This window comes from Lepidothrix coronata, unplaced genomic scaffold, assembly GCF_001604755.1.
Source record: "Lepidothrix coronata isolate B3197 unplaced genomic scaffold, Lepidothrix_coronata-1.0 Scaffold61, whole genome shotgun sequence".
Classification (NCBI taxonomy): Eukaryota; Metazoa; Chordata; class Aves; order Passeriformes; family Pipridae; genus Lepidothrix; species Lepidothrix coronata.
Genome location: NW_016690241.1, coordinates 4351112 through 4378789, shown reverse-complemented (window position 1 = coordinate 4378789; position 27678 = coordinate 4351112). Strand labels below are relative to the sequence as shown.

The 27678-nt window shown below is 36.8% G+C and overlaps 1 protein-coding gene across 5 annotated transcripts in view; it reads left to right on the top strand.

The window, feature by feature from the left end:
- ARID4B (AT-rich interaction domain 4B) overlaps positions 1 to 27678 on the top strand; it is a 90957-nt gene that overhangs the window by 17391 nt on the left and 45888 nt on the right. For all 5 annotated transcript variants that reach the window (XM_017817552.1, XM_017817555.1, XM_017817551.1 and 2 more), the window contains exons 3-7: positions 14621 to 14731; positions 19196 to 19261; positions 19855 to 19945; positions 24134 to 24213; positions 26548 to 26639. In XM_017817552.1, coding sequence (XP_017673041.1) covers positions 14621 to 14731; positions 19196 to 19261; positions 19855 to 19945; positions 24134 to 24213; positions 26548 to 26639 — 440 coding nt within the window. The remainder of the gene's footprint in view (positions 1 to 14620; positions 14732 to 19195; positions 19262 to 19854; positions 19946 to 24133; positions 24214 to 26547; positions 26640 to 27678) is intronic.

Here is a 27678-nt window from a genome sequence, read left to right as displayed (position 1 = left end):
CTCTTTGCCAGTATGGTATAACCTGAAACAAGTTTTTCTGGATTCAAATGTGCTTAGTGTCTGCCATTGCTGTTTAATTCAATGGAGTTAAGGTTTATCCTTCCGTGTGCAAAGCACTGACTTCTTGGGAGGAATCAGCTGTATAGTTTTGGATAGTTTTCTTGTTCTACTATAGATCTCTGCTCCTTGAAGGCCTTTTAAAGACTGTTTCAACACTGGGTCATCATCTTGGTGCAAATTTTCTGTAGTCCAGTCATTAAATGTCACATTTTCTGGACTGTCAAACCAAACAGTGTTATTTTTTGACAGGACTGATCCCATTTATAAATTGAATTAAGTAAAGGGTCTGTTTTGTGGGAAATCCTGAATTTTTTGAAATAATCTTGAAATTAGTTCTCAGTTTACAATTGAACTTCTTATTTTACAAAAACACCTAGTGGTGATGGTGCTTTGCTAGATTGCTATAAAAATCAACAGTCTATTCCTACAGAATGCTCAGTTAAATCACTAATACCTGCTTTGTTTGCAAATAATGTGAGCTGGATATAAAACTTAACATAAACTGGTTTTCTGAGTGCTATCCAAGTAGATTAGACTTCAAATACAAACTTGTGTTTGACCTTGCATATATGCCAGTGCTGAAGTGCTTTCAGCCAGTTTAAAGCCACTTCAGGGATTTAGTGGAGATGTTTGACTGAAAGCTGTTTGTTTGACACCAAGATCATTTGAAGAGACAGTTAGCTTGGCTACCAATTCATTAAAAAAAAGTAGCATGGTAAACGTCACCTTCATCCAGCTAGGGTGAAGCTGGATTTTGGAATTTGGAAAAAAAACAACTTAGAGATCTAGAGTGTGCAATGAAAAGGTAAATATAGAAAATGCTATCACACAAACATATGAAATTGTGGCAAAAGGAAGAGGATTTTTTTCCTAAGTTGAGATTTCTGTGGTTTTTTTGCAAGAACCTTGAAAATTCTAAATTATTATGGAGTGCTACTTCATGTTGTAGTTCGAGGCAGGCTGCCAGTTGACCCATTGATTTATCCTCTTCTACTTTGTTAACTCTGATGTATGATCTTAAAGTGAAATGATACAACTTACTACAGTGAAAGAAAATTAGTTTAGCAAAAGTAACAGAAACAAGTAGCTATGTGTTGAATTGGTGAGTTGAATCACTTTAGCCCATAACCAAAGGTGTATCAGAACAGATGCAAAAGGGACGATGGACAGGGAGAGGCATCATTCATGTAGGCTTGAGTTTGGAGGGCCAAAGCCTTCCCCTTTTACACTCCTGAGTTGTTAATTCAACTCACAAAAGAAATATGAAAGAGCACACCATCTGCATAACTGTGGTGGTGAGCACCTATCAGCACACACCTCCCCCTAGCTTTTGTAGTTTCAGAAATTAAGAACTATTGTTGGCAGTAGGTAGTGTCTGTCACCAACTCTGACTGCTTAAACCCATTTTATTGGATTTATATTTGATGGCTACTTTTTTTTGTTGTTTTCTGTAGGTAGAGATTTTTGAATATTTATCCTAGTATTTCTGGCTTTATTCTTATAGGAGTGAATAGGTTCCACCTGTTTTACTACACTGATTTTCTAACTTTGCATAATGATCAAAACTGCATCCTGGTGATCACTCAAAGTTACCAGGAAAAACAAATAAATGAATGTGACTTGCATTTAGATCAGTTCTGTTTTAATAGATTCCTAGCGTAAAGAAGCCATATGCTTTTGTAGTAGGTAGGTCTTAAAGGCTTTTATTTTCAGAAGTTTCCTGTTTCTATAGCATTCTGGGCTGTTGTGATGTTTTGCCTCTTGCCATTTGTCAACTCATACAGTTCTATGCAAAACATTCATATTTTGATTCCTATGCAGGTACTTGTGTCTTTTGGGTTGCAAATACAGCAGAAACTGCATATGTTAGTAATTGCTCACTTAAAATAAGATTCCTTTTTCTTTAGCCCTCATTTTTCTTCTTCCCATCCTGAATTTAAATAAAGGGCCTGTTCCATCTGTTCCTTTGCAGAGAGTGGCACTATGAATATTGCCATTTCGGAAATCTAATAAGCGACTGTATTAACTACAAGTTATGTTACCAGTTTTTTGTAAGTACTAAGAAAAATGTATTATGAAATTCTAATCCATTGTAATGGGATGCCTTTGAGGCTACAAAACCCACAGCTGTAATAGCCACAAGATTGCAGGATTTCAGAGCAATAAGTATAAGGACAAAGCAGCCGGCTTTGGCCTACATAATTTGTTGAGAGGAAGTGAGGACTGACTGCAACAGTTGAGCTTTTAAAACTAAAGAAGTGAACAGATTGTTGCTGAGCGGAGTTGTGTACAGAGTATTTTTAAAATTAGTATGGTAAGTTGAGCTCTAACCAGAGATGAAACCATGTGCATACTTCCTGTCTGTCTGAGACATCACACAAGTGCCTGGGGGTGGCAAAATGAGTTTTGACACACATCAGCGCATATCAGCAGTGGTAAAGCTGGTATTTCTTTGGCCAAGTGGTTTTTCTGATCACTTCGATTGGCTATTTGGTATATGTGGCAATTCACAGAATTTTGAAAAATGGAGATAATTCTTCAGAAGTCTTTCCTGCTGTAGTTGCCTTTATCACAGTATTTTGTTTTAATTGTGGGAGTTACTTGTTGATTCAGAATCTGAGTATGTATACCTGTAGCCATATTTAGGTGTCTGAATGGCTACCTCAAACTTTGCTTGATCATACTTTTAATGTGTATTTAGTAAGATTGTTGATTTAAAGCCTCAAAGAGATGGAATATTTGTATCAATCCTTATGATCTCTTCAAGCATCTAGTTACACAGTATGTTAATATTCTTTTTTTTAAATCTAAAAGCTCTATTCATCCTGAAGCCATGGGATTTTTAATGCCCTAGATTATAAGATTAAAGAACCTTGCAATATTGCTTCTTTCCTATGCCATGAAAGAGCACTTGAGTTTGACACTATGGGCCAAATCCAGTGAAGGACTGTAGCTGTCTAACTTATGGGTGTTTGTGATACTTCTCAGTGGGAGTGATGGCACTGTGGGAGTCTCCTTTGTATTATAAACAATGCAGGCCTGTGGCAGTGGATGGCCTCTTGGGCAGAAAGAGAATCAGGTGAGAGGACTTTATGAAGTAGGGTGGAATCTGTTGGATGGTTAGCACAGGACCTATCTGCAAGTACCTTGTTCAGGCATCTCATTTCCATTAAAGTGGTACATGTAATGGATTTGCAGTAGTCCAGATCCTCTGAAGGAGTGAGACTGGTGCTTTATTTCAATAAGCCAAGACTCCCAGTACATGGAATTGAGAACTTCGTGCTAGCTGCCTTTTCATCCAAGGTTTTAGCATCTGGGGTTGAAGACATCCAACAGGCTGAACTGGGAAGCCATCAACAGTCAACTCACTTGCTAGAGTTTCATAGTATGGCATGTGCCACATTAACAGCTCACTCCTATTGAAAATGGAACGTGCTGCATGCTATTTCCTCCTCCCCTGAGGGGGCAGTTCTTAGAAAAATAGCCAAAAAATAAGTGGAACATGAGGCAATGTCAAACTCCTGCCAAAAAGGCAAATGTCATACTGGAATGTTAAGGTATTACTTGAAAATTGTGTGAAATTATGTCTGCTTCTTTTGCAGTTAATTAGGACATACCTGTGTCTGTTTTTAGGCACCAACTAGAAGAAACATCTGAGGTCATTAAATCAAACTCCAGAGGAGCAATTAGAAATTCAGGGCCTGTAGGTAAATAGAAGTATATATAAATATTTGCCTTATAGGTAAAATTTACATCATAATTTGTTTTTTTCTTTTAGGGATGGGATTGCTTTAAGGAGTTGCATCTCTTGAAAGCTGCAAAGGAGAAGTACACTGCTCTCTATATGCAGTGTTGATAAGACAAGAAATAACAATAGCAAGGAATGCTTAGATGTGATATTATAGAAAAGCCTGTAAGCACTGCAGAGAGTGTGGAATATTCACTTTTAAATTTAAGAATAGATATTACAGGCATCTGTTACGAATAATACAGCTAAAATGATCCTGCTGAGAGGAACAGCCTTGATAACCTTCTATGTGTAATTAAGTTTTTGTTTGTTTTTCCCAGGAATCTCATCCATTGTAATTTGATAAAATGGTTAGATTAAGTTATTTTAGTCTCTTTGTAGGTATTTTCTAAACTAATTTTCATAGTTCTTTCTCAATGTCTTGTCCTTGGCCAGCAGTTTTACAGTGAATTGCTAGGCAGCAGTCGAAGAAGCATGGCAGAGTTAAAATCCTTTCTCCTGTCTAAAATTTGTTGTGTTACTGTATGAAGTTAGCCAGTATATACTACTATGCTTTTGGTTGACTCTTGTGTACAGTTGGTGATCTGCTACAAATTCATTTTGTCTCAAGAACCAAAGTGCACACGTTCTTACTTCCTGAATGCTTCGATTTTTGCGTAGCTTTGATGTGCAGATCAGTTGTGCTTAATGTACTAAATAATGTGTTTCTGGGAGGGATCGATTCTCAATCAGAAAAATCCTAGTTTTCCAGTTTGTTTTGTATTTAGATTTTTTGTTTCATATTGTTTGACAGTTGTGTGTAGGTTGGGCATTACTTTTGGTACTCCCTCATTGTTCTCCTAGCTGGCAATAGTGGCAAAAACCAAATTCAAAGGCTACTCATGATTCTTTTACGGGACTGATTATATAATTCAATGTGTTATTTTGTTATAATTTTAACATATTTTTAAAAACTACTTTATATGAAGTTACACATCAGCTACAGTTACAATTTCATATAAATATACAAAATAAAATCTTAAAATGCTTAGAATTTTGGAATATAATTTTATCAGTACATATAAGACTACAAAAGTCATAGCTAGTTAGTGAATTGACTTGGGTCAGTGTTTGAGAAATCTCATTCTGCTGGGGGATTTTGAATTAGTAACTCATCCCTTCGGCTTTCCCTTTCTGTTCTAACCTAGGAACAACCTCCCTGCTTTTCTTTCCTCATAAGAAGTTTAGAAAGTGTTGTACAAAGTATGGAAGTAAACCAAGATAAGAAGTTTTCTTTTGTATTTGCAGAAAAGAGAGTCATGATTTATAGGTTTTAGGTTTTTGGGTGTTGATTTTGTTCAATTTTTGGTGGTTTTTTTTTAAGGTTCAGTTTTTCAACTTGGCATGAATTTGTGTCTGAAGTTTTACACAACAGAAAATAGTTTTAAAAATAGATGATAATAAACAGAAGCTTAATATGCCACAATTTCAGTGAAAAAACCCCCAACATTCTTAGATAATTATCTGATTTTAATTTCTATTCACTGTTCCTGGTATTATTTTTACTATCTAAAAATATTGTTATGTTTTTCTGTCAACCAAAATGCCAGTATTATCAGTTTCCTAGAATAGATTTGCTGTAGAATACAATTTGTTTCACACATATAGATTTTCCTGTTCTGTATACTGTTATACTGAATTTCTGTAGAACTAACTTCTTAAACAGAAAACAATAGTTAAACTGTCTTTGACTGGAAATAGAAATATTGCCAAGGAATTATACAATTGTCTTACAAACAGTTTGGTCTCTTGAAATTTCACTGACTACTGATTTTTTACACTTTACATAGTCATATATTAGTCTCTTCACCATATTGATCAGGAACAGCCTGGACTGGTTTGTTTGATTAAACTATCAAATTATCTTTGTTCCAATCCATTTGGAAGACAGGCATATCATTATCCTATCATTCTTTTCAGTGCTTTGAAACATCCCAAGTTTTACACAGCAGCATCTCTAGACAGAACTGTGGCACATTTTTAAATATGAGGCAAGTTTTCCAGACCTAATAATTTAAATAATGTTTCTAAGTGTTATCTAAAGCTTTTAGCTGGAAAAAGAGTACTTGTTAATGTAAAGGTTTAATATACTCCTTATTTCCAAGTGCAAAACAGGTATCAAGGACATACTTTTTACTAAGTTATTTTACCCTCTAATAACAAACATGTTATTTATTGCTTCCTTTTTTTTTCACTTAACGGTTTTCCATACTTGAATGAATTTTGGTTCTTGCACTAAACACAGGAAATGTGAAAGAAGGCTTTCAAATGTCTGTGACTAAAAGAGAAGTCTTCTCTTTCAAAAAGCTTCTTATTTCAAATTAAGTGTTACTTTTTTATCTGTACATATGTAGGAACTTAATGGTCAGACTTCACTTGAAACGTACCAAAAAAGTCTGGCCGACATTAATGAAGTTGCACCATTTTACAGTACTAAACTATTATGTTAAATAGTTTGAATATTTAGTTAAACCTTACAGGAAAAAATGCAGTCTGGTAGCTATGGCAATAATTGACTTCAAAAAAGATTTTATATTTAGAGGGATAAACAGTGGGAGCAGGCATTCAAAATATCTTCATGTAGCCTTTCAGCAATACAAAACAAGAGACCTACAGAAGAAATAGTAAGGAATTGGCATTATTTTTAGAGAGCTTGATCAGCAGTTCTGGAGTGTTTTTATTAAATAAAACATTGTATAGAGAGATGTGCTATACCAACAGAAAGAATACAGATTTCCATTCTTAGGTCTGAAAGTACTAGAGAAACATCAAATGCTCACTTGCCTTTGAATTAGATGTGCATTAGCCCCATTCTGCAGAATTGAGAATTGGTACATGCCTGCTGGGTCTCATCGTGGTGCAGCAAGTCTGTGACCAAATTAGGAACAGAATCAGAATTCAGTGGGTTTCATTCAGTTGGGTTGGGGAAAAAATAATGCTGTAATCTTTTAAAGCGTAGTCACCTTTCTGGGTTTGCTATTTTAAATAGGAAATGAGGTAATTACAGTTCAGATGTTTGGAAATAATACTACTTGGTACATTTCTGGATGAAGAATTGAGTTGCTCTTTGGAAATTATTAGGATAGACTAACTTTTAAAATCTTCTAAATATTTCTCATGTTCTGAGTAGAGTTAAAATATTTTTATAATTCTGTATCCATCAACTTAGCATAGTTCTGGGAAAAAAAAAGGAATGGGATTACTAGTCCCATAAAAATTCAGCTTTACACAGATAAGTAAAAATAATGAAAATCCATTTTGCATTTAATACAGATACATTAAATAAAAGAAGTGTTACTTGTGAGTACCAAATTGAACCTCTTGTTTTGGGTCATTTGGTCCTTCACGATCTTAGAACGTGTAAATCCTTTCCACAGAACTCCTTTTTATTTGAAGAGGAAAATCAGCTTTTGAACCCTTTCAAGTCTTTAAGAACTTTAAATAAGCTTGGCATTGGACTGATCTAACAGAATAATTTGAAATAAAGAAAATATATGCTTTGCACCTATAGAGAAGGCTAAAGCTGTCAGAAGTTGGTTTAATGATTCCAGACATCTGTCTGGTAACTTCCAGCTTGGTTGAGGGGAATGACTTTTTGCCACAGCTGTATAATGTTTGCTTACAAGATTAGTGAGGTGTTACTTGAAACTTCCTGTAGGTTTTAAATTGAAACTGGAAATAATTTTCATTACAAGAAGCGCCCCCCCCTTTTTTTAACTTGTAAATGTTTGGTTTGATCAGGATGTTTTCTACCATAATTCTTATTTGTGGGCAAATACTGATAAAATTGAACCATTTTCCTTCAGAAATTTAAAAATTATTAGTTTTACCCTTCTCTGAAATGCACAACAGTAACAAAAGCAAAGTATCAAGTCAAAATCTGATTTTTTTTCAGCCAGAAGAAAATTTGCCCAAAGCACACTCTTACTCTTGAGCTTTCATGTAATAGCTTTTTCATGTGAAAAACATCACTGCCTTTTATTCTATTTTGTAGTTTGCAAGTTCACAGAAAAATTCCTCCTGTTTCCTGTTGCAGTGTTCTCATTTCTGGGAGGTGGATGATGGGCCAATAGATTTACTTTTTTTTAAGGAGGTTTTGTCTTCTGGACTTCGGTCTTTGTTTCAGATACTGCATTTGTCTCTGAGGAGTTGTGTGCCTCAGTAACATACAGTTTGTAGAAAGGTTTTAGAAGTTTCTCATCTTTGCTGCTCTGAAAATACATGAGAAATGTATTTAAAATCAACTATAAGCTAATTATTATCTGCCAAATTGAGTATATTAGTGTTACAATTACAGTTTTTCCTGAAAATATCTGCTATTACTGTAAAGTTGAGTGTCTTTCAAACAACAGCAGGTTGAGCTGTAAGCAAAATCTTGTTCTCTGAATTACACTCTGTGATTTTGTTTATTAAGAGATTGATTCTGCTGTAAAAAAAAAAAGATGCTGTTTTTCAAAATTGCATCTTTTCAAGCCTTCATTGCCCTAAAGTTTCTGAAAACCTTTGAATGACACTGAGGTGGCTGCTAATTCTGCAGGATGGAAAGGGAATTTTTGACCTTCATTAGAAGACTTAAAAATCTGGTTTGGGGTTTGGGTTGAAGTAGTGGGGTATTATTGGTGGTTTTTCCCAGTGATTTGTGTGACTGGGATGACTGTAGGTGGAATATTCAAGTATGTGTGTGATGATTCCACTTGCAAACTGGGTGTTTCCATTTTGAATTATGGACGATAGGCAAACAATTAGAAAACATGTCCCTTGGAAAAATAACTTCAAAATACCATAGGCAGTAGCAAAAAAAGGTTTGCCACTGTTCCTCTTGCTTAATATGGATGAGAAAAAAAATCAGATGTTGAGTCTTATGATGTTTCTTTTTTAAACTCAGTAATTAATGTGGATACCAGGTGGGGTCGGGGGAGAGTCTTGAATCTTTAACGAGCTTTTTCTGAACCTTGGTTATTGAAAATAAACAAATGTGAAATTTTCATTTAAAAACTAAAACCAGTCCTTTCTTTTCAGTAGTTGTGGGATTGTTGGGGTGATTTTTGCTTCTTGAAATTGCTTCCCTAGTTTCTCGACTCAAGAGTCTTGTAGAGTAGATGAATGCTGAATTTTGGATGTTTAATACAAGCTGAAATCTGAGCTCTTCAAACTCTCTATGTGTGAAAGACAAAGGGAAGGTATAGACCCAGTTTTCTCTTTGTGTATTAATCTGAAAGCAGTCCTGCAGGCTTTCCTAGTAACCATGTCTGCTGTGTTTCTAGATTGAATACTTAATCTTGTTTTCATGTGGTTTACTTGGAACATCCTGTGTGTGGTGCAGAGGAATACAGATTAGGAGATAGAAATAATATATTCACACACTCTGTATTAGACGTGCTTACAGGCAAAGCACAGTGTAAAGCAATTTTATCAGCTGCTGTATGGCATGACAGACTTTACAAAGGAATTTGAATATAGTAATGCAGCACAGTTGAAAGAAGAGGGGTGAGGATGATTTCATCCCACATAGATGGAAAAATATATAAATCTGTTAAAAAAAATACTGGAAAACCAACTTCTTTAACAGCCTTTAAATGTACGTAAAAGCATGATGCTACCAGTTTAGATTGCAATGCTAAAATGTATATTCCATAGTTCTCTGAAGAGGTCCATGTGTTTCCTCCCTCACACTTGGAAGACCAGAACTATTAAAACCAATGTAAATGTCCAAATTCAGAAGATGTGCAGGTTGTTTTATGATGTGGGCATCTAGCCATTTATCAGTCCTTCCAGGTATAATCAGCTTGAAGGCTGGAGCAGAACCCTTCCAGCAGCCTGCTTTGCCTGCCAAAGAAAATTCAGCCACTGAATTGGTGGAAATTGCTGACTGGTCACCTAGAGACTGCTCCTTATTTAAGTGGTAAACCAGCTTTTCAGCTGCGGCAGCTTGTCCTGCAACTCCTGCCCGTGCACAGCAGTTGTGAATTGAGATAGCAGAGAAACTATTCATCCTATTCCCACTAATAAAACAAAATTAAGTGCTACTAGGAGCATCGTGGTTGCCCATTAGTTTGGATTTCCTAATGGAAAGTGCAAAACTGCAGGAAGTTTTTTCCTCTTTATCCCTTCTTGGTCACCCAAGACAGCGCCAGAAATTTTTATAGTGGTTTGGCTGATGATTTAGGATATACGGCGCACGGCACATTCCAGCGGCGTTCCGGAGGAGCTGCACTGCAGGAGGGCGGGCAGCGCTCGCAGCATTCCCGGGCCGAGGTGCCGGGTCGGGAGCGATACCGGGCGGATCCTGGGAGTTGGCGCTACCAGTGCTCGGCTCCAGCAGCGGCCGGCTCCCGGGAAGCCCTGCGTGCAGATTTACCAGGCAATCGCCTTAAGGGGACAAATTTAGTTTACGGCAATCCGCGCTTAATCTGCCAGAGCCCTGGGCGCTTTCGGGGAGAGGGCGCGGGCGGGCGCCAGCGCTCGGGGCTGGCTCGGGCAGCCAGAAACTTCTGGCAGCTTCCCGGCTCCGGCCCCTCCCCTTAAAGCGACAGGTCCCCGGAGAAACGCTGGTGCACCTCTGCCGCCCCGAACGAGCCAAACAAATCACCCGGGCTCCGTCTGCCTCCGGCAGCCTTGCCAGAGCTGGAGGATCGACCCGGCTGTTCGCAGCTCCTCGGGGAGCTGCTGAGGCGCTGGTAGCGCTCAGCACCCACTGCAGCGATGCTGAGGAAGGGCTCGCCCCGGTCTTTTCCCAAAACGGCCCTGCCGTCCCCCCCGCCTGGCTGCGGCCCCACGCTCCCGCGGGTACAGCCTTCCCCCGGTATCCCTGTCTCGCTGTGTCACTCAGCAGAGCCGGCCCCCCTTCTGGTAGCCCGGCCTCGGTCATTCATGCAAACAAAGTAGTGATCCGTCTTGGAAGCGCCTGCTTGGTGAGTGGTTTCCATGAAGAGCTTCAATACCAGTCTACTGCCAATAGTAAAACAACGAAGCGAACAAGCTGAGATATCACCCTCAGCTTCACTTTTCTCCTTCTTCCAGTGTGAACTGAAAGATTTTTGAGAGTATAGAGACATAGAAACATTGACAGGAAACCTGGAGTGTGCTCTGAATGAAAGAAGTTCATGATCTCATTATAAATGAACGACAGTGTGTGCTGGACATACTTTTCAGTTTTCTTGTTAAAGCCATCAATAAACTTCTGTTCATGATATACTTTTGAAAAAATAATTCTTACCTATAAGTTATAAAGTGCAAATGATTATGTTCAGATATAAACTGTAAATGCAAATTCAGATTACCGTGTTTTAAAATAAAATGAAGGCTGAGACTGCAGCTCAGAAATTTGGAGATAGCAACATATGAGACTAGTACAGTTGTTTCAAGATGTCTCAAGATATCTTCAATACTTTTAGGAAGCTCAGAACTTTTTATGTGGTAGGGTAGTCCAGTGTTGTGTTTCCCTCTTCCCTTTAAAGACTGCTGCAGTGCTCCTTGTTGAGATACTTTCAGTATGCTTGCAATACCTTTCCTGAGATTACTGAATTATATTATCAGATTTTAGCTGCATTTTAATGTGCTGTTTTTTCCTGGTAACCTGTTCCGAAAAGCAAAACCAGAATAAAAACAAATTCTGAGAAAGCATGTCAAAATTTAACAGGCAAACATATATTCACTCTGAGTATAAGGACATCTATTAAATGACGTAAGCACAAAGCAGTGAAGGAATAACAGCAAGGTAAAAGTAGCTGTATACTAATTTTTAAATCTTTCTCTAATGTTGGTGGAATTGAATAAAACCTGTTTGAGAACATGTGTCTCAGAATTGGTGAAAATGACAAAGTTGTGATAAGAATTATCTGAAATTAATGCCGGACTTTGAATGTTACTGTTTACTTTTCTAGTTTGCATTCTCTGTGATGCATCACATTTTGCTAATTGTTTAAACTTATCACTTTCTGCTGTTACTATCAGGCAGAATGAGGGAAGTATTTTGAAAATTTCAGTTAAGTGATTTTGTCACTGAAAATTGTTGCGATCTGGGGGAAGGGGGGGAGTTTGAAAGCCCATGTAATTTGTCTTTCAGCAGAATAATAAAACAGCAGAAAAAATTCCAGTATGTATCCCGTGAAGATTTTGTATGCTGTTTTAAAGTGTATAATGATTCATAGTGGTAGTTAAAGAAATGCATTTCATCATTTTTCTCTCAAAAGCCACTCCGATACTGTATTTCTTGTAAACATACCTACAGTGGTAATCAAATGGTCCATATGTTTGCTATTCTTTGAAATTCTTTACAGCGGTAAATATTAACTAATTCCAGTGGAAGGAGATAGAGTAATTTCAAAAGATGTAGGCTAGACATTGAAATGAACGTCTGCTTTAGTAACAGAAATTAAGTCTTACATATGTTTGTTCTTCAAATGAATATTCTTTTTGGAAGAAGTTGTTAAGAATAAATCAGAGTAGTGATACTATACTGGTAATTATGATCTTAATAAGAATTTTAAATTCTCTTTAAATTTTGATTGTTGATTTGCCTGTTCCTTTGCCATAAATTTCCAGTCAAAGACCAGAACTTCAGATTATCTTGGTTCCCAGAATTTTACACCTTTTTTATTAGAATTTTTTTTTAGTATTTTTTTTTTTAGTTAATCTTCAATAGCAGTAAAGAAAAGCATTCTTTATGTTATGTAAATTCACCTTAACATTATGGATTGGTCTTTGTGATAATTTGGCTGTATATGGAGGTATAGACTGATACTGACACAACCAGCTCTTGAAGTTTTGTTCGTAGGAGAATAATAGCTGTGTGCATCTGCGTGGACCCATCTGGAATCTGTCAGTCTTGTTAAAGTAATCTCAGTACTCCACACTTTCTTTTAAGTTTGGAAGATGAACTGGCATGAGAGAATATAAACACTGTAGTGGTGAATGAGTTTATTTAGTAAAGAGTATGGTGGAACAGGAGGGATGCACCCCTCTTAGTTTTACTGTCTTTGCAAGAGAAAACATTGTTGCTTTCCTGTGTTCAGATTTATATTGTGTGAAGCAGCCACTACCTGGCTCACTCTAGTAAGAGTACTAACTAGAATCATCTGAGTCCCTCTTTCAGCATCCTTCCAAGTGCAGTAAGAGAAAAGCATTGCAACCTGACTTGAAGGCAAGTACTTTTGCACTGTTGGACAAGCAAGGAGGGAATCAGTTTCAGAATCCCAGCACTCTTAAGGTTCCTCGTTAATCTCAGTTGAGTTTTATGGTTATTAAGCCTGGATTAGGAACAGATAGGTGTTTGTGGATATAGTACTACTATAGTGTGGCATGTCCTGCTACTCTGCATGCAGTCACGTACATGCATGCAGAGAGAGAAAAAGAGGGGGGTGGTGGGTTCATTAGAACTTTCATGTTTCTAATGATCTTAGTGCAGATTGATAACAGTTCTATAGTACTCAGAAATATATTCTATTACATGCAATGAGAGGCAGGCTGGAACAGAGTCAAGGTAAAAAAACATTAATACGGAGTTAACCCTGTAGTATCTCATATTTCTCAATTTCAAATTTTGCAGAACTTAAATTTCTGAAAAATCATGCATTGAAGCATTCAGGTACATAATTCCATGCTTTTACTTCTGATGTATTGAAACTGGAGGCTGCCAGTGGGAATTACCTGATGCTGAGTGCAGGCACCTCAGTCTCAAATAGTACCTCTGATACCTGTGAAGATTTATCTCTGTGTTCTTCCCACAGAGAGCCTGGGTGTGCCAGAGTTACCTCTCATAAGCTGTGTCTGAATCCATAGGGGTGCAGGAGCATGATGTGGTGCAGACAAGGGCTTAGATCTCTCAGCTCTTGTTTGGGGCTCCATCAACACTTGCAGCTCTTGGAAATAAACCTCACTCCTCTTGCTGTCACCCTCTACCTTCTCTCCTCTGACCAACAGTCTACTAGGTGATACTGAGGTGGTTCAATTATCTGGAATCTCCTCCCACAGATAACGTTAGGAGAGGTTGTGTGAGAGAAAATGGGCTTCCTTTGAATGAACACCTTCATGAGCTCACTCTATATACTTTGTATTCGACCCATGGTCTCCTCCTACTCCCTGCACCACTTATTTCCCACCTCTTCTATTTCTTGTTTCCCTATTTGGGTGTCACTTGTTCCTTTGTTGTGTATTAAGGAACCTTGTGTTTTGTCTGGACCCTTCACCTTCACTCTGTGTTTAGTCTCTGTCAGTTGCCTACTGCACTTTTCCCGCTGGGCTGCTCTCCTGATGAGAGCCCAGCTTTATAATTTACTTTATTTGAAAGTGAAAGAGGGAAATCTCTTCAGAGTTGTTCTACTTCCTACTGAAAAATGAACCTTGATTTTTTAAGGGAAATAAACATCAGTGTCATGTGACTTATCAGGTCTTGAGGCAATTAAAGGAGAAACTAAAACTCTTGTTTGGCCTTCACCACTGCAGCAGAACTGGTCATCTCCTGTGTCTTCAAATGGTGCAGAGGTTGGAAGCCTGTGTGGTGCTTCTTGTAGATAACTGTGATATCAGTTTGTTATATCTATGAGCTTATATTTATATAATGAGATTATATATTTGTATTATGAGATTGTATTTATATTCATTGTTTAGCTTAGTGTTGTTTTCTGTGTTTCTACTGCTATGATACACATATGCTGTCAGATTAAGTTTTATTGGGCTGGTTTTAGTGCTCTGTCCACAAAAGCCTGCGAGACATAGCAGCTGTGTTGCCAGTGGTCAGCAATTAAAAAGCAGTTGTTTTACTTTGTGTTCCAGGCCATTGATGAGCCTCCCTATCTCACAGTGGGCACTGATGTGAGTGCAAAGTATAGAGGAGCCTTCTGTGAAGCCAAGATCAAGACAGCAAAAAGGCTTGTCAAAGTCAAGGTATGTGGTTTTCCTGCAAACACTTTTTTTTTTTTAGGGGGGGGGAAAGTCATTCATGTTCAAAATGGCACAATGTGAAGCTTCTTTTTAGTCTCAGGCCAGCGAAAAGGCTGTCCTTTCCTTAGAGGCTGGCAGTACGGTCTTTGAAATAACAGTAAGCTTATTATTGTTGGGAGGGGTGGGGCTCCCCCACTCCCACACAATTAAATATGTTCTGTTTCTGTCACTGCTTTGTCATCTGTTTGCATCGAGTGTTTGTGGCCTTCAGTGCCGTAGGCTGACCTTAAAGTATTTGATTAAAATGTGACAAATGTAGGCTTATGTACGGCAGAAAATTACCAGAAAATAGCTAAAACCACTCAACGTAGGTTTAAAATGGTTTTGTTTACTTGAGAGCACAGGTCACTGCCATTTAGCAGTGGCAACTAGATAGTGCTTCAGGAATAAGCTGAAACTCTGCTGTCTTCCGAAAAAGGCTTGGCATATTGAGTCCTACCAAATAGCAAGTAGCACTTAGAAAACATAAATTAGATTGTTGCTCTGCAACAGTTATAGTGGCAGAATATTTTTCTTATATCTACTGTTAATTTAAGTGAAAAATGTGTGAATTGTGTGTGATGATAACCTGTTGTTGAAGAGTCTGCACTATAAACTGTTGCACATTATTTGAATCTGCCCTCGTGCTATGGCTGATTTTTGCCTATAGTGTGTATGAGAGAGAGAGAGAGCAGGTGCTCTCCAAAAGCCCTGCTGAGAAGGACGATTGTCACTTGTTTAATAATAATGTTAAATACATCAAGAAGATTTTAGTCTTAAATCTGACAAAAGAGCAAATTAGTGGTTTTTTCATTTCATTAGTCTTAACTCTTAATAGCATCAGCTGGTCTATGCTTTAAAGCACCATTGAGTTTAAGCAGCTAAGTATTGCTATTTAAGCTGTTATGCATCAGTATTTAAGTACAGGAATTGTGTTGTGCCTAGATCAGTTAAATCTTAACTCATTTCAGTTCTTTGTGGGACTTCGAGTCCGCCTTCTTAGATGGCCACTTGCTATTATTCAGTGTTAAATATTTTCTTGTGAGTTTATTACTTGTAGTTTTGTCACTGGAATATTTTGCAGAAAGATCTTGACATGAAATAGAATTTTTACTGTAAATTAATTGTGGAGATTGTGCCTAAAGCCCTCTGGATTCAAGTTTATGTGTGTGTCTTTGCTGTTACTGTATTGCTTAGGGCAGTTCAGCCCCAGTACTGTTGTTGCTTTGTAGAGTAGTGTGATTTGTGGTTTAGATATTTGTGTGTAAGTGCTGTAACAGTATCTGTTTACATTATCTTTTCTCCACCAGGAATGTGTATTCCTTAAACTTAACACTGACCTTTTGATTTTTCTCAAAGTCTTTTTAGCTCTTTCTGGCACATGCAGTCTTTCCTCAGTTCTAACAAAGATTCTTGCTATTAGGTGTGTTTTGTCTGGAGTTGGTAGTTTATCTGCTACATTTATTTTCCACTTGTTTAGCAGTTTCTTCTGGCCCCAGTACATTTTATGCCTTAGTTTTCTAGAACTACTAGAGGACAAGGAAAGTCAGTTAACTTCATACTGTCGATTTTGGTGTAAAGCATTCATTTAAGTTTTATAACTAGGTGCTCTGTTGAGAAAGTAGGATGGCAACAAAAGTCTTTCAGGGTGAAGTATGTAATCTTCAGAAAAGTAAAATACATTCAATTGTTTCTCCTTTTACCTGTTTTCTTTTGTTGAATTCTGCTTCCTATAATATTTTGAAGGGATACCTTCACAATAACTTCCCACCACCAGCATAATTTAAAAACTTTATTCAGCTTCTTGCAGGTGCTATTTACTTACAATTTCAGTATCCATAGGTACTGTATTTCACGGTTTAGTGGTTTTTGGCAAGTTCTGTACATGGTACAGAATTTTACAATAACATGTAACTGCATTTTACACACTTTGTCATGGAAAGCAGTAAAACTTAAGATTTGCCTGGACTTATGAAAAGTGTTGAAGGCAGTCCAAATTTGACTAAAGGGCAAGACTTCGGGTATTACCAGGGTGTTAGTCCACTTCATCGGGTCTTTTACAGCTTTTTCCAGAGAGCTATTTAAGCCAGTTTGTTTTGACAGCTGCTCCTAAAACAATTAGCACCATCATCCACACCCACTTGTATTTGGGCACCCTGCACAGAAGTTTCAGAAGAAACTGTTTTCTGTGTAGGTCTTTATTAAACAGAAACAAGAGAAACATCTGCTGTAATAGGGCTTACCAGGGCTGTCTTTTCAGGACAGTGAAGAAAAGGGAAATTCCAACTGAGTCTAACCGGATTCATGATGTGCTGAGCGTCTTAATCTTTTGCCTGAGACAAAAAGGTTCCACACTGGTAAATACTGTGGGAATTAAAGCCCACTACTATCAAATGCTAAAATCACTTTTCTTAGCTTCAAGAAAGGCTAGTGGTGTCGCACTAAGTTTGGAGTTTGAATATTTCTGTTAATAACCAGTATTTTTTGAGCACATATGACTATCTCAAGAAGCAAAAACTGTTGATATCAAAAATCTTCTCCCCCCAAAGAGTCAAAGCCCCAAGAGATCTTTAAATACACTTCTGGAATACACTATAGCAATTGCTTTGTTTACCTGTCATCGTAGTACATTGTGGCTGGCTCCTGGTTTTGAATAGAGTTCCTTTTTGCTGTAAAATACATGTAAGATAACCACAGAAAGTAAGTGAGCCAGTGATAACCCTAGATTTCAGATTATTTTGCATCTTAACTGAACTTTGGCTTTCTAGTTAAATCCTCCCCAAGAGAGAATTAAATACCTGTATCTCTCAGGATGAAGTTCAGAAGAGTGGTCTTTGCTCAGTTAATTCCTAGCTTGAATCCTTTGTCTGGCTTTAGGTTACAAAGTATGTGTGGTGGACAGAAAGTATTTGCCATCAGTAGGTGAGATGACACAGGTGTTCTAAAGAGAACATACTCTCACAACTATTATGTATTGCTGTAGTTCTAACAGAAGGTAGACGAGATGACTGTTTTGTTGAAGTAGCACCTGGAAGACAGTGAAGCATTTTAGTGCATTGGTTTACTAATCAGCCTGTCAAAATAGAATCCCTTAGTCCTGGCTGTAGTGCTGTTCTTGGCTTTTTCCTCCTTTCAGGGTTTACAAAACTTCTTAAAATCTTCTCCTAAGGAGGCTAAGTAGGAGAATTGATATTGGAGAATACTCTTGTTCTGAAGGAAATTTTACTATTGCTACATGCTACAGTGAAACTCCTAACAATAGTGAGAGTATAATCTTGGGTACACTCTTCCAACAAGTCCAGAGATTTAATGTAGGATTGCTGTAGTTGAGAGTTACTGTTACACAGCTGGGTCTCACGTTACATTCTTACTTATTTCAAATACTAAATAAAACATCATATACTTAACACCAAAGAGTGTGGTCTGGTGAACATCAGAACATCATTTGTGTGTGTTAATAAATGTACATATGTACATAAAATGTAATGCCAGAATTTTCTTAGTTTCCTATAATTTTCCTGTAGTTTTAAAACCAAGGTGGAAATAAAACTTCAGATGTAATTGATAGGAAGATCCTATGGTTTTCAATGTGACCAAGTTAATTGTGAATGAAATGAAAGATGAATGTCTATAGCATCTGGTACAGATAACTTAATCGTAAGTTTGAATTACCATACATATCTTTTTTTTTTAATGAGGTCAGGAGGTGTAAGATTAAAGACACGGCCTTTATGTGTCTTTATGGGAATGACATCAGAAAATAGCTTGGGAATGTTTGTGGGATTTACTTACTGCAGTTTTGAAGGACTGAAAGGTTAGCTGTTTTTATGTTTCCTTCCAGTTACCTCTCAGTGTGTAGGCTGGACATTAATGGAAAGGCAATTTGGTTTGTTATTTTGTTTAATTGACAGCAGTGTCCTGTACTTTTCTTGTGTGAATCTTTCAACCTCGAGGGAGGAAAATTGCTTTAATGAGCAAAACAAAAAAAAAAAATCACATAGGCTAGATATATGTGCTAAAACTGTTAAATTTCAAAGCATTGAAATATAAATGTTTCTTAAAGTTTTACTTGTAACTCTTGAAACTTTCTCCTTTCTTGCTTTGGTACTACAGAATCAAATCAAATCATTTAACAGAACAGCAGAGATCTTTTGAAACCATTAGATGTTTTTGACAAACTCTAGTCCGTCATTTCCTTTAGAGGTAATGATTGTATTCTGAAGGATAAAAAATATTTTAGAAATTTTGATGACTAAGAAGTTGGCCCCTCATATTTCTAAAATATGTGAAGGAAACACAGATTTCAGCAAGTGGAATGAGTATGGTGACTAACTGTAAAATGAGAGTAAGAGAAGGGCTACTCATATTTGTGTGTGCTTATGCTGCTCAATTGTATCAAGTGATTGTCAGTTGAATTATATTTTTTAGGTAACCTTTAGGCATGACTCTTCAACAGTGGAAGTGCAGGATGACCACATAAAGGGTCCCTTAAAGGTAATAAATTTGGTTTATATTTTACTAGTGCTTTGAAAAACATTTTTTTTCAGTGTTCGACATAAATGTGCATATACATTATGGGGTAACAGTGGAAGGTTCAACTTATTACACAGGCCAGATAGGATCACAAAGCATAAAAGGTAGTGCTGCATAGTTAGAGGTGGTGTACTCTGCATGTTAGCTTTTTCCTTTGTAGTTAAAAGGGGTGCAACATAGGCTGGTGCAAGCCTCTTTGTTCTTTTTGCCTTAAAGCTAAGAAGTATGGCTGGCTCTGATTTTTAGTCACTGTTTCTTTTGAGAACTCGGCTGGAGGGATTTGATGGGAAAGCTCTTATACAAGAGAATGACATCACTCAAATTGGTTCTTGTTCCCCACCTGCTGGCAGGAAATAATCAGCTCAGTTAGTTGCCTTATTTTAGAGGAATGGAAAAAGAAGTTTGAGGGATACAAATACATTCAAGTGAAACTGAAAAAGTATGTTATATTTAATGTGGAATAGGTTAGAAATATCTCTGTTTGCTAATACAAAAGCGTTGACTTTATTGCCTGTTTTAGAACTCTCCATTGCTAAGTGACTTTTGTATTTTAGGTAGGAACTGTTGTAGAAGTGAAGAATCCAGATGGAACATACCAGGAAGCAGTTATCAACAAATTAACAGATGCAAGTTGGTACACTGTAGGTAAGAGAAATGTTTATGTATTTGAATAAAATTCATGACTTAAAAATAAGCCTGTGACTTGGACATGTCTTAAACATGGTGAGAGAGATTTTTTGGAGATGCTTAGGTATTCAGAGTTTGTATGAAAACCCCTCAAAAATAAACTTCTTATTTTGGGTTTTTATAAGAAACTGTACCCCTCACAGTGTGAAATCGGGACACCAAATAAAGACCTAGTCAATTGTTCTGTAATCAGTGACTACTTCTTAGAAATTTAATATACTATTACTAAATATTCTGAAGCAAAGTATGCTGTCATACTTCCTTAAAAAAAAAAGCAAAGAAGTGCTTTTAAAACACAAGTTGGAATGCTTATTTTTCCCTGCTTCCAGACTTAGCCCTGATAAAGCTACTGTTGAAACAGACATAGCTTGTTTTTATAAGAAGTCTTTTTGTATTTGTTTTTCCTATTTTATAATGTGACATTTCAGATGATAGATGATATATCCACATGTCCTCGAACAAATATAGGTGGGGTTTTTTGATTTATTTTTAAAGGCTTCATACATGTAGGTTTACTCTTTAGTGCCAAGTCAGTGGTCAGTTGTAGAATGATAACATATATTCTGTCTGTGCACTGGTAGTCTTAAAGGCACTACAGGAAATTTATTGATTCTTGAGAAACTATATAAGCCTCTCCTGGGCAGATAAGTGGGACGTGGGAAGACCTTGAAAGAACTTTAGCAAGACTTAGTTGTTTTGAGATATTGTGGGTTGTTGGTGATGAAGTGATGTTGAACAGCTAGGGAAAGACTTAACTTTCCCTACTGTTAGAAAGGAATAGAACTAGTTGCAAAAAATACATGTTTTCTTGTTGGAGAAGTAGAGAGATCGGGTTAGGATGGGGTGAAACATGAGGTACAAAGACAGGAATTAACATTATAGATAGTGTTTTGGTAATTATTACAGAAGTGGATCAGATAAGAGAGCTTTTAAGAAGTAAATGGTATAGCTGGTGTTAGAAGTGTGTTGTATGTTTATGTTTCTGAGAAAGTGTGAGGTTAGCGGTTCAGCAAGAAGAATAAGATAGGAATCCATGCAGAATAAATTTTGAAGGTAGATGTCGTGGAGTTGCAGTCTGTAAATCAAAGCAGATGTCTGTCAAAAATCCTGAGCTTGAGAAATAGGAAGAGGTATGGTTTTCAGTCTCAACTCTTACATTTTGTAGATAAAAGTAGACAAAAGCATGTTGACCTTGCAGAATCAGTAAAAATAGCACAGCTGCTGGCTGTGTAATGCACTTTGATAGAGAAGTGACTCTAGCAGTGGATGATTAGAATAATCTTTGTCAGGAGGGTGAGCGGAATGAGACAGAAATTATCTTTATAGACAGTGATGACTTTGCCGATCTGAATGAAATTTCTACTTTAAGGTATAGTTGCCATTTCCCAGACTTCAGAATTAGCACGCATCTTAACCAGCAGTTACCTAATGTTGTCCCAGCACTTGTTGAGAAGCATCTAATTATTTGTGTTGTTAATGATTTTTTGAATAAAATTACTATGATTTGGTCAAAAACTTTGTGAAGGGATCAGATCGATCTGAAGTAATACCTTTCCAAAAGATACTCCAGACCATATATGCCACTGCAGCCATATCTGGAGAGTAATAATCATTTGAGGGCCGCTTGAGAACTCTTTTAACAATGAAGTACAGGCAAGGTTGTTTTAAGAGCATCCCTGTCTATCTTCTATTCATAAGGTGTTGTCTGATGAGAAATTGCACATTGGTTTGTTTACATGTCTTTTTTTCATGCTACTGCTTTCCTACCAAAGGGCGATAAGAATCAAATTAAATTTTTATAAAATCCCAACTTATATAGTCTTTTAAAATGACTATAGCACAGTTTGTATATGTGTATAAAAGCTGTAAATGTAACACATATATAAAAAAATATATATCTTATATAAAAATAAATAAATACACACTCATACACGTGCATATACATACAGCAAGTGTCCCTGCCTGTCCTGTAAAAATTCCTCAAAGAGCTCAAGGTATTCCAGTCCTGGTAACTGGATACTGTTTCATCATTCATATGATTTTAATTAAACCTTTTTTAATTAAACTTTTAAAGTTTAATTGATATTCTTAACATTTATCTCTGTGTTTACTATGGGGGGGGAATTGTAGGATTGTTTGCTTGACTAAAAATGGAGAATTGTGCATGTTCAAAAGTAGTCTTAAACCCCTTCTGCATGATTTTGTCATTACATTGCCCTTTCTCAGAATTCAAAGTGACTATTTACATAAGTTGCCTCCTTTCTTTTTTCCTCTTTTCCTTGCAGTTTCAGAATACATGATTTTAAATGCATTACACTGTTGTATGCCTGCTCAGTAGGTTGTTTTCAGGATGTTCCATTAGATCAGAATGTCATATGTAATCAACCATATGTGCCATGCTGGCCGCACACGTCTTACAGGGAGGTGAAGCTTTTCCTTTGGAAGTATTCATGGAACAAGATTAGGAATCCCCCTGGCAGGGAAGAGGCCACAGGCAGATTACCGCACAGGACGCATAATGTGGCTACCTACCTAGCTCTGAATAGGTTTACCTCTGCTGTAGTCAGCTTATCTCCTGAAGTGGATAGATTTTTTTTTTATCTCTCATTATGTAAGGAGACTGTTATCTTAATTAACACAAACTGGATTAGGAACCTGCTGCCTTCTACTTCATTTAACGGAGAGGGGGCTTAATTATGTGTTGACCATTTGAGATGCAGTTCCAAATCTACGTGGTTTTGTGTGCGGTTCTTGATGTTGATATTTTTCAACAAATGTTGAAGTGACAATTGTGCATCTCTGACTGATAGTTTACCACTGAACAGTGTTCAGCAGTTACTGTAGTATATAATACAGTCTGGGGAATGGTAGTCACGAGTGGAAGTTTGTTATCAACAGTACTGAATTTAACACAGGGATCAAAAATTCTCAGAACTAGATAAAAGTTTCTTTCATATCAAACAAGTACTAGTCAAGAATTTTGCTGTATCTTGTTGCTTTTTATGTATTTGTATTTAAATTAGTAAATGTTGAAGAGTGTAACACCCACTATCTGAAAGCCAGACATGGCTGAAAATTAACCTCTCTGATCTTGCTGGCTGACAGCCATTCTTCTAACACTGTTTTTTGATCTGTTGATGGACAGAAGCGAAGATTTGAATGAAGGTGAAAGAGGCATGTTACGAAATTGCAAAAACTTTTACTTTTTAATGTAATATTTTAATCTAATCTTGGTGTTGTTTCCATGCCCACAAAAGTCTTCAAGGTCACTGCAGTGTGGAGACAAGAATGTAATTATTATCAGTGTTCAGGAGGGAAGAAGAGATCCATTTTTGTCTCACTGAACAGTGCAAGCAAAGCCTGAGAGTCAAAATTTTTCAGTTTTAATCTGTTAAATACCTGAAGAAGACTTGACAAAAGCTTACTTTTTATATGACCAGTTTATCAGCTCCTGAAGACCCCACCTTAAATGTGTGCAGTGCATTTTAGGATTCAAAAAGATAATATATGTAGCTGAATCAACAGTATTATGAACTTGTTTCCACTTGACCTAGTGATAGCAGAGGTGGCAAAAAGTCTAGAAACTGGGAGCTCCACAGTTCTGTCAGTAGAGCTGGTTTTGATGATTGTCAGCACTTTGACTGTTGTCACCTTCCTTAGGCTGATATCACTGTTGTTTTATAGCATAGTTGAATGAAGTCAGTAGAGAAAGACATTGAACTTTCATATAACATTAAGTTGTAACTTTTTTCTGTAAACATCCATTTATGTTTCTTTGTAGTAAGCATAGCTTCTACTTGAATATTGTATGAGTTCTGGTTACATAATAAAGTTTTGTAAAAATTGTAAATGTTAGAAGAATAGTTTTTGAATTCTAGTGGGTATTTAATTTTTATCTTCTCAACTGCCGATTACTAAAGATTCCTTTTAACATATACAAGCTGTGGTGATACAGCAGCTAATGTATTTGGTCAGTCTGTGAAATGCTTTACTGGATATGCAGCCTTATCTATCCAGGTATAGCTTTGTTTTAAGAATTAGCTACAGGAATATATATCCCATTCTTTCTGAACATCTAAATAAATCAACAATATCTTGATTTAAAAAGAAAATCTTTTTCTTTCCTCACTTGTTCCCCGGTGACAGTATTTGATGATGGTGATGAGAAGACTCTGAGACGCTCTTCCCTGTGTTTAAAAGGAGAAAGACATTTTGCTGAAAGTGAGGTAATTGAAGAATTTTTGTATTACAAGTTTTTATTTAGAAAAATTTAAAAGTGATATTTTTAGTACCTCAGTCTTTAGTATGTTATGTACATTCATGCTGCTAAAAATGGGGGTTGTGTAAAGTACAGTCTACAGGGTCTGGCTTATTCTTTTTTAAAATCAAGAAGTACAATTAGATTTCATCAAACTGTGTAAGTTAAGAAGCAAAATCAGAATTTCATCTTTTTCATTTTTATATTTTTGATAGTTCACAGATTGTAGATCACACAAAAAATTGCAATCACACAACTGCTTTGCTTTGTATAAAAATTATCTGTAAGTATTAATTGGGGGGGATCACAATATAATTATAATATAAAAATTCATATAAATTATAATTAAAAATGGATGTACTTCTTTTCACAGTTCTGCTGGATTTTAGATAGATGATCAAGGTTTGTAATAGTTGATAAACCTGAAAGATGAATACTTTTAAAAGGCCAATAATTAATTGCTGTTATTTGGTAATTTGACAACAGTTATCGGTATTTTGAAGCTGGCTCATGACTTAAAGGTGACTTGCCCGTTAAAATAGGCACACATTTGTAGCAAATTACAGATAGTTGGAATTTCAGAATGAGGGTTACTCCTTCGTATTATGTAAGACAGTCTGGACTGGTGGGCAGACTTATGTAAACATGTTTGCTTATTGGACAGCTACTGAAGACGGGGTTTTTTGCTCTACATAAATATGATGTTATTATTGTAGTCAGCTGAGCTTGTTGTTTGTGTACTGCGTTCTCGTGAAGATTCAGGTACCCTCTAGAATCTGAAGTCAAGATTAAACACATGTAAAGAAGGGGCTCTAGTTATATACCTAAATCTGGATTCAGATATAAACGCAAAAATTTTAAAGACTGTGGTGTTCCTTCATTTAGCTCTGTTATTAATGATCAGCACAACTGAAGATTAGATTTCTTCTATTCCATAAAGACTATTTTAATATGGTTTCAGGGGTATTACCTTATAGTAAGCAGATTTAAAATTTTACTCTATATATATTGCTTTGTGACCTGTTTGGCTGAAGTAGAATAATTTGTATTATTTTGTCAGATTCAAAGAAACCATATATTCAGGTGACAGCTACTTTCTATTTTATCAACTTTTATTGTCTTAGCTTTTGATGTTTTGCCAAAAGTCACTGATATGCAATTAATTGTCACCAGCCCTCAATGAAACACATGTTGTGCATTTCTAATAATTACCTCGTGATTGCACAGCTACTCAGCAGGGAAAATTGCATCTCAAATTTCTTTTGTAATTAGGCCAGTGCCCCACAGTTTTCTTGTTCTGATGTTGCTTTAGCTTCATCTCTGCCTTCCCAAGTGTGGGGTGTAGAGTCTTTTAGGATGTCCATCACACTCAGAAGTAGTTGTGCATTTATTTTCAGATTTTAAGAAGCCAGTTTTATTGTCCCTATGTTAGTTCTCTGGTACAGAATACATTTGAGATTCTTGTTGGTGTTATGCATTCAAAAATCAATACACAACAAAGAAGTTTAAGTCAGAGGATTGTATTTAATTTGGAAGACTTTCTCCCTTCTTTCAAAGAGCGAGAGTAAGTGGCTGTACAAAAAACTCTTGTGTACCAGGAGCCTTCAAATCTGGAATGTTTATCATTTAAACAGTTAACAGCAGGCTTAGAGGCAGAAGATACTGCACATCCATGAGTTCTCTTGAAGCATTCTCCCTGAACAAGGAAAGTTCTTTCTCTCCCTCTCTTTTTGTTTTGATGCTGATAAAGCATCAATTGGCACCCTCTCAATTATCAATATAGCAGCCTCTTTAAAATTGTTTTAGAGTCTCCCTCATATCAAATTATGAATTACTAACAAAAAATACAATTAACTTGTTGTGATTGCTGCTGTTATCTTGCAGCTTCATTTCAAAGGGGACCTTTGTTTATTTTTAAGTAGATGATTGGATGTTTAGTCTAAATGATAGGAAGTACAGAAAATTCATCCAGTAGAGATGGAATATCCCAGGTTGGCAGAATACCTGATACTTACTTCTCCATGTTTTAACGGTCCAAAGGCAGGACTTCTGGGAAGAATTATCTGTGTGTTTTGGACAGAAGTCAGTTATTCAGAGGTGCAGAGAAAGTGTTGAAAAAAACCCAGAACAAAACACATTGCTTTTTTAAAATCAAAGCATGACATGTATGATGTACTTCTGTACTTCTTTTGTAATGAGAAAGTCTGTTGAAAAATTACTTTTATGAACTATGTGGTTTGGAGAATAACTCATGCCAGGGTTTTTTTTATGTGTGTGCATATATATTTTTACATTTCAACAGACATTAGATCAGCTTCCGCTCACCAATCCTGAACACTTTGGGACTCCTGTTATTGGAAAGAAAACAAACAGAGGAAGGAGATCCAATCATATGTAAGTTAAACATCTTGATACCTGTGCTGTGCGTATTCAGTTCTGAAGCTTTCAGTGTGTGCGGAGTTTTATTACTTGTATCTTTGGGCTTCTCTTATTCAAAAAACAGGAGGCCAGACGAAAAATGTTGTTAAGCACTCAGATTGAAAGTCAGGTGCATATACACTGTTGTGTATAAGCATTTCAAGTCTTCGTGTAATCAATATTTAAAATAGCACCAGGTGTAGGCAAGAGTTTTTTCTTGGTTTTATTGAGTAAAACAAAAAAAATAGCGTAACAAGTGGAAATGTGATGTTAAACTGTAGTCAGAAATGTCTCTGTAGTAGACTGTCAGCGTCTACGAATGTGTTGGATTCAAACTAAAATCGTTACAATGCAGTCTTTGTCCAGCTGATATGAAGTCTTTGTACAAGGTACCAGAATCCTCCTCTAGACCTCTGGTTTCTCATTACAGGATCTCTGAGAGCTTTTAGAAGTAGGTGAACAGTATTATAGAATCACAGAATAGGTCAGATTGGAAGGAACCCCAGTGGGTCGTCTGGTCCAACCAGCCTCCCTGCTTAGGCAGGGTCATCCCAGAGCACACGGCAGAGGATTGTGTCCAGACGGTTCTTGAATACCTCTGGTGAGGGAAACTGCACAACCTCTCTGGGCAATTCTAGTGCACGGTCACCCACAGATTAAAGTTCTTCTTCATATACAGGTGGAACTTCTGTGTAACAGTTTCTGCCCATTGCTTCTATTATGGTTTCCAGCAAAGTTTACTGATAGAAAAAACAAGTTCAAGAGTAGTGACTTGATTTCCTGGGTGCCAGAATTAGTAGTTGTGATCTTGATAAACTGGTGTTAAGTAATCCAGTGACTGTTCTCTGTTGTTTGTGGGTGGGTTGTGGGGTTTCTTTTTTTTTTTTAATGTGTGTATGGTGGGGGGGGGTGGGGTTTTTTTGTTTACTCTTGTTTTTTGTTTTGGTTAAAGTTTTTGGGTGGTAGTGGGGTTTGTGCTTGGGCTAGCCTTTTGCTCTCTTTTTGATAGCTTGAA